This window comes from Grammomys surdaster, unplaced genomic scaffold, assembly GCF_004785775.1.
Source record: "Grammomys surdaster isolate TR1022 unplaced genomic scaffold, NIH_TR_1.0 125849, whole genome shotgun sequence".
Classification (NCBI taxonomy): domain Eukaryota; kingdom Metazoa; phylum Chordata; class Mammalia; order Rodentia; family Muridae; genus Grammomys; species Grammomys surdaster.
The window spans coordinates 2,632,534-2,639,819 of NW_021620675.1; the positions used below are offsets into that span (position 1 = coordinate 2,632,534).

At 47.1% G+C, this 7,286-nt stretch overlaps 1 protein-coding gene across 1 annotated transcript; it reads left to right on the forward strand.

Moving 5' to 3' along the window:
* The first annotated feature begins 3,262 nt into the window (after positions 1-3,262).
* Psmb4 (proteasome subunit beta 4) lies at positions 3,263-5,870 on the forward strand. Its single transcript, XM_028789758.1, has 7 exons — positions 3,263-3,446; positions 3,569-3,775; positions 3,994-4,140; positions 4,471-4,552; positions 5,187-5,303; positions 5,445-5,533; positions 5,761-5,870. Exons 1-7 carry the CDS (start codon positions 3,307-3,309, stop codon positions 5,771-5,773), a joined length of 795 nt encoding a protein of 264 aa, XP_028645591.1. The 5' UTR covers positions 3,263-3,306; the 3' UTR covers positions 5,774-5,870.
* Positions 5,871-7,286: the final 1,416 nt, after the last annotated feature.

Below are 7,286 nucleotides of genomic sequence, written 5' to 3' on the forward strand. Positions count from 1 at the left end.
TTAATTAAAGATGGTTCTTGAACATTTTAGCCTCCCTTTTAGCCCATGACCCACCAGAGGTAGTGGAAAAGAAAGGATACGGGGGGAAGTGGACCTGTTTAGGAAGGTTCTTTGGATCAACTCCTGTCTGTGTTGTCTGGAAATCACAGTTCAGTTCACAGCTTAGCAGCGGCAGCTCGATCCATTTGCAAACACTTCATGGATATATCAGCAGTCTCGTTCAGTAGAGTTGGGTTAGCATCAGTGGTGAAATGACCTAGCAGAGACAGCCAGGCCTCAGACTCAGCACAAGTCAGCAGGAGGGACCAGGGCCAACAGGAATGCCAGGAAAAGTTCTCGGCTGTGCCTCTCTCAGCAAAGTGAAGATCAGCGAAGAAGAAAGACCAGAGGCCTAGCTCAGCCTCTGTCACTGTCCTTTTTATACTCCTTCAAAACAGCGTGTGTCCTCCTCGGGTCTTGCCTTGGCACGTGTGTCTGTCTCAGCTGACACCACTTGGCCAGTCAGCCCACGTCCATGGAAGCTGCAGGAAACTGCAGCACACCACCACAAATTTTTGGTGTGTTTTTCTCTATGGACTCCCGACAGATGCAGCTCAACTACGCAGTGTAAGGTGGATCAATACATCCATGTTGTCAGCAAAGAATCCTTCATCACGTGTCCTTTCACATGCTTGCTTTAGCAGAACATCCTCTCTTCTGTGTCTGCTTCAGTGAAACGTTCCTTCATGAGTCTGCCTTAGCCTTTCACCTATGTCCACTTTAGGAAACATTCCTTCATGTGTTTGCCCCAGCAAACACCATCCAACACAGCTGACTCTCCAGAGAACCCTTAAGTTTCCACTTCAGGGACTAACTGGGAAGAGGACAAAGGGGGGGACATTGGTTCTTATGGGCAGCAAATGAGAAGCTAATAAGTGATGAGGCATTATTCGACTACGTGTGTACATGTATGATAATGCCATAATTAAACCCATTGTTATGTATAACTAACAAATGTCAATAAAACACAATATAAAATAGACCTGATCCAATTATACCACTTGGGGGTATTTGTCGGAAGTGAGGTCCGAATACAGAAGAAATACTTGCATGCCCATAGTTTTTGCAACACTATTCACTGTAGTTGAGCTATCGGCCTTGGGGCCTGTCATCTGATGAGTGAAACACACACACACACACACACCACACCCCACACCCCACACAGAGGGTCAAAGTCAGCCATGGAGAAGAATGAAATTGTATTATTTCTAGGAAAATGGATGGCACTTCAGACAGAACAAGTTTCATGTTTTCTCTCATATGTAGAAGATAAATTAAAAAAAATACCTGTGACTCACACATAAGTGAAGTAGAGAGATTATGGCCATACAGATGAAAATATTCAAGTTTAAACAGAATTGTAACCAATTAGAGTAACGACATGTGATGGCCCAATGGTTATAGCATTGGCTGCTCTTCCAGAGGTCCTGAGTTCAGTTCCCAGAAACCACATGGTGGCTCATAACCATCTGTAATGGGATCTGATGCCCTCTTCTGGTGTGACTGAAGATAGCTACAATGTACTCAAAATAAATAAATAAATAAATAAATAAATAAATAAATAAATCTTAAAAAAAAAGATTGTATACACTAGAGTCTCTGAAGGAAAGACAAGAGAATATTAGGCAAAAGTAATATTCAGACTGGATTATATAGGAAAGAGCCTCTGGAGGGAGGAGAATCCTGGCCCCTGAACTGGAAAGTTCAGAGTAGAGGGTGAGATATGCCAGGTAGGGGCTGAGGGATTCTGGGAGAACCTGGAGGCCAGGTCTACTTCAATATGTTAAATATGTACCTCAGCCACTTGTCCTGGGTCAGCATCTCAACATCAGTATATGTAAGTGAACTCTAGATGTATTTGTATGTGTGTATTAGGTCAGGAAAGCAGAAAAGAGCCCATAAGGAAAGAAAGGCTCTTAAGGGATGGGGGTAAAGGATTAGAACATGTGTCAGTGGAAACATGCAGGATCTATTTAGACAGAGGGAGCAAGGAAAGCAGCAAGAGGAAGCAGGAAGACAGGGAAGGGCACTGGGATGGGCACCAGTAAGGGCAGAGTAAAATGTCATCTAGGGATGAAAATGCTGCAGTGAAACCCATTGTTTTGTATACTATCATGCGTGCATGTGTGTGTGTATTGCTCTGCTGCCTCTAGTTCACAGTGGATTCTTTTTTTCTTTTGCTTAGAAATGTTCAGTTTCGTCCAAGGTTCCACAGGCTGACCAATCAACCACAGGTTCCAAGGAGACATAAGCGTAGCTTGCTTTTTTAAAAAGCACCAACTCACTGCCTTGTTTTATTCACTATTATTTCACGTGTATGAGTTCAGGGTGAATGTGGAGGTCAGAGGACAAACTTCAGGTCCTGGTTTTCATCTTCCAAGGTGGGCCCCGGGTGATTTAACTCTTCTAGACCTAGTATTTGACCAGGAAGCACTTTTATTCCCACCCTGACTCCCCTTTTAGTACAGAGTCTCTCCGTTGTTTGGGTTGGCCTAGACTCAGACTGTAGTCCAGAATGGCCTTGTACTGGAGGCATTCCTTCTGTTCCAGCCCTCTGCGTACTAAGATCATGAAATGAGATTCTATCTCTCCTCCCCTCTCCCCCCCTCCCCCACCCCCACTCCCACCTCTCTTTCTCTCTCTCCTTGTTCACCACATAAGTGCCTGGTGTCCTCGGGGTTAGAAGAGGGTATCGAATCGTTTGGAACTAGAGTTACAGACGGTTGTCAGGCACTACTTGGTACTCAGATTCGAACCCGAGTGCTATTAACGTGAGCCATCTCTCCTGCTCGATGTGTGTCTTTTCTACTTTCTATTGATTGTAACGGGGTAAACCACTGTATCTCGTGTTTCGGCTTCTTATCTATCATACGGGTTGATAATGCCTGCTACATAGGCCTGCTTTGAGAAGTAAAGCTGTAAGAGAGCTTGGGTTCAGTGATTCTTCAAGAGTTTTGGATACTGATCCAAACAGGACATGACAATAGGTCCGGGGGCTAGTCTCACACGGCCTGCTCCTCCTGAATTGTCGGAATGTTGAGATCTAGGCATCCCGACTGCAGTGGGATACGGGGATGCGACGTTGTGCATTTCTGTCAGCCTTAGCGGTTACTCTGGACCAGGACTCCTCAAACGGATTCATCAATATAGTGCCTCTGAGTCCTGGCTCACGGAAGCGGCAGGCAGGAAGAAGAGGGGCGTGGTAAGGGACCACTTCCGCTTCCGGTGACGCCAGCGCTTTCATTTCTTTCGCCTGTGGTGACTAAGATGGAAGCGTTTTGGGAATCACGGGCTGGCCACTGGGCCGGGGGTCCGGCTCCAGGGCAGTTTTACCGCGTCCCGTCCACCCCCAGCGGCCTCATGGACCCGGCGTCCGCGTCCTGCGAGGGTCCCATCACTCGGACCCAGTGAGTCGTGCTCTAACCGCGGAGGGAATGGGCGGCGGGCCGGGACATGGGGACCTGCGGCGCACGGGCCGCAGCAATCTGGGCGCCGGCCTTCGCTCTCAAAGACCCTTTTCACACTTCAGGAACCCCATGGTGACTGGGACATCGGTACTCGGGGTGAAGTTCGACGGCGGAGTGGTGATTGCTGCAGACATGCTGGGCTCCTACGGCTCCCTGGCTCGTTTCCGCAATATCTCTCGTATTATGCGAGTCAACGACAGCACTATGCTGGGTGCTTCGGGAGACTACGCTGATTTCCAGTATTTGAAACAAGTTCTCGGCCAGATGGTGTAAGTCGCCTCAAAGTGGAGCGGATAACCTTCCGTTTATTATTCCTGAAGGTGGGATGGAGGGACTTGAGAGTTTGGGTAATTGTTGAGACACTTGTGAATGTTTGGAATACTTTTTGACATTGGAGGGTATGGGAGTGTAGAACTGCGTGTAGAACACGGGTGGGTGGAGAACCTGACCTCTGTTATCATTGCTTTCTCAACCAATTGTATTTAAGGATTGATGAAGAACTGTTGGGAGATGGACACAGCTATAGCCCTAGAGCTATTCATTCATGGTTGACAAGAGCCATGTACAGCCGCCGCTCCAAGATGAACCCTCTGTGGAACACCATGGTCATTGGAGGCTATGCTGATGGAGAAAGGTGTTTGATAACTTCCATGACCGCCTAACCTAGCACCCATGTACTCTCTTCAGTCTTTAAACAGAATGGTTTTTACACCTCTTTTGGTATGTGTGCTTGTGTGCTAACAGAGTGTGTGCGTGTGTACAGAGCCAATCTTTTCTACATTGTGGATTCTAGAGATCAAACTTGGGTCATCAGGCTTGCTGGCAAGTGCTTTCACCCACTGAGCCATCCTGCTTTCCCGTCCTCAGACTCTTTGATCCCAGAGAATTCCCATATTTTAATTTAGACCTCATGGACACAGCTAAGAAATATAAAATTAATTCTCTGATCTGTTTGTCCCTGCAGCTTTCTTGGTTATGTGGACATGCTTGGTGTTGCTTATGAAGCCCCTTCACTAGCCACTGGCTATGGTGCATACTTGGCTCAGGTAAGTAGAGCGCCTAGCAATGGGAAAAAGAGAAACAGATGAGAAGCCAATGTTAATCTTTTTCCCTTGGAATTCTGATAAGAGACAGGCTGGAATCCTAAGGTTGGGCAGCTGATTTTCTTTGTATAAGGAGAATATGTTTACATTACCTTCCAGTGACAAAAAGCAGTGATGGGAGTAATAGTCTTGTCACAGAATGGAAGTCCCAGGCCTCCCCCTTTTAAGAGGGTCTTAGCTGGGCATGGTGGTACATATCTGTAATATTAGTGTACAGGAGGCTGAGGCCAGGAACACCATGTGTTCCAGACCAGGTTAGGCTTCATAGCAAGACTCCATTTCAAAAACCAAAGACTCCTTGGGTTAAGGCACTTGCCAAGGCTCAAGGCAGCCTGGGATCAGCATGGTGGAGGAGAGAACCAGTACCTGAGAGCTGCATTCTCACTTCTACATGCATGTGCACATACCTATACAAAAGAAGTAAATGTCGAACAAAAAAGCTCACTCTCAGTTCTTTTGAAACAGTGGGTAGAGAACTGTCATTCACTTTGGTGCCTGTGTCTGTGGGTTGGAGCAGGTTGCCTTCTGTTAAGCCAGTGTCTATCTAATCTCTCCAATGTTTGGCCCACCTCTGTAGCCTCTGCTTCGAGAAGTTCTAGAGAAGCAGCCAGTGCTGAGTCAGACTGAGGCGCGGGAGCTGGTGGAGCGCTGCATGCGGGTTTTGTACTACCGAGATGCCCGTTCGTATAACCGGGTGAGAAATGGGCTGAAAGGCACAAGTCCTGGAGCCAGGCATGGTGGCACATGGCTTTAATCCTAGCACTCAGGAAGCAGGGGCGGGTGGGACTCTGCATTTGAGGTGAGCTTGGTCATTACACGCTTTGCTTTCTTTCAGTTTCAAATTGCCACTGTAACTGAAAAGGGTGTCGAGATAGAAGGGCCACTGTCAGCACAGACTAACTGGGACATTGCCCACATGATCAGGTAATTAAGCTACAGCAGGAAATGGGCAGCCGAGCAGGGACGCTCTTGGCTTTCACACAGAGCTGGCCCTTCTGGAGGGTAAAGCAGAAACTCTGGATGGTTTTAGAGGGAGAACCTCTCCAGGTTGTGGGTCAGATGGGGCGGGGGGACTCTTCAGGATGGGGAACTCCTTCAGAAGTTCCTTTATATGCCATCGTTTTTTCCCTAAATGTTTCTTCTTTTTTTAGTGGCTTTGAATGAAATCAGATGAACGTCCAGAGTTGAAGCTTTGCTCTTCTAAGCGTGACCATAGCTCAAAGGCAGACTTTTGTAAAATAAATCAGTCCTTTGACATGTTCGCTGAGTTGGGTTTTTTGTTTTGAAACAGGATCTCACTATGTAGTCCAGGCTTGCCTGGAACTCAGAAATCTGCCTCCCAAATGCTAGAGGTAAAAGTTTCTGCCATACCTGGCAATTCAGTGTTTTTATTTTAACGTGGTGACACCAAGACCTCAGCTACCAAGTACTGCTTTGTACCATGTGTCTGCTATTTCCTTTCCTGGAGAGAACCATTTAGCTCTTGCTGTGTGTGCCCAGAGGTTGATGTCACAAGTCTTTCTCAATCACCTCCATTTTAATTTTTCTGACATGTTTCTTATGGACCTGAGCTTACCATTTCAGATAGACTGACCAGGCCTCAAGGGGTCCTGTCTCACTGCCCTAACACTGGGATTTTAAGTCTGCATGCCACAGCACAGGATGCGGAGTGTTGAACCCAAGTCCTCATGCCTGCATGGGGCATTCTCTGGCCCCTTCACTGAGGCTGGCCTGAGACTCAGGGCAGTCCTTTCTGCCTCAGCTCAAGTGTGGGAGTCTCAGGTGGTGATGGGCATTTAGGGTCTCTTACCAAGTACAGGATTCTTCTGCGTGACAGTCAGTACAGAAGACCCCACATTGTCATAGAGACAGTTTTTGTAGGCTTGACTTCATTTTTGATAATACAATGAATGGGCTTATACAATATTCTCATTTTCTTCTATGCACTAAATTCTAAAAGAATCTAAGGGGTTATTTTTGTATTTGTTTGGGAGGGAGTGTTAATGATGGCTGCAAACCTGACTGGTTAAAATGCAATTGCAGAGACAGGTAGGAGGTATGTAGTAGCAGAGTTACTGTACAGGGTGGTGGTCAGCCCCCACACCTACACATGTAGCCTCACTTTCAGAAGGTACCAAGTACAGACATTTAACTGATGCTTATTATAATTCTAGCACCTGGTTCTTTGAAAGCTTGTGTTCATTAGAAAACCCTGAGTGGGGAGCTAGAGATGGCTTGGCATCTAAGAGCAGGTACTACCCTTGCAGAGGGCAGGCTTGATGAATCCAGTACCCATGTGATGTGTGGCTCACAAGTGGCTCACTGCAGCTCCAGAGGACATCCGCTGACAGGCCCCACAAGTGCCCACACTTGTGTACATACCCACATACATACACATACCTCAATAAAACCATTACAATAGTGAGGCTGGGAGATGGCTCAAGTTGCTCTTGCCGAGTGTGAAGACACGAGTTCGAATCTCCAGAACCCATGGGAAAGCTGGACAAAAGTAGCTCAAGTGTTTGTAATCCCAGATGGCACGCAGAGGCGGGAGATGCACTGTCAGCTTGAGGGCCCCGTAGGTAGCTTGGCATATCAAACAAAAGAACAGAAGTCTGATAGGGTGGAGAGTGAAGACTGACACCCCACACGGGTGCCTGTATTCACACATACGCCT

Coding starts and splice junctions, on each gene's coding strand:
- Psmb4 (XM_028789758.1), top strand. CDS start 3,307: ATGGAAGCGTTTTGGGAATCACGGGCTGGCCACTGGGCCGGGGGTCCG. Junction 3,447..3,568: donor GGTCCCATCACTCGGACCCA/GTGAGTCGTGCT, acceptor TTCACACTTCAG/GAACCCCATGGTGACTGGGA. Junction 4,141..4,470: donor GGCTATGCTGATGGAGAAAG/GTGTTTGATAAC, acceptor TTGTCCCTGCAG/CTTTCTTGGTTATGTGGACA.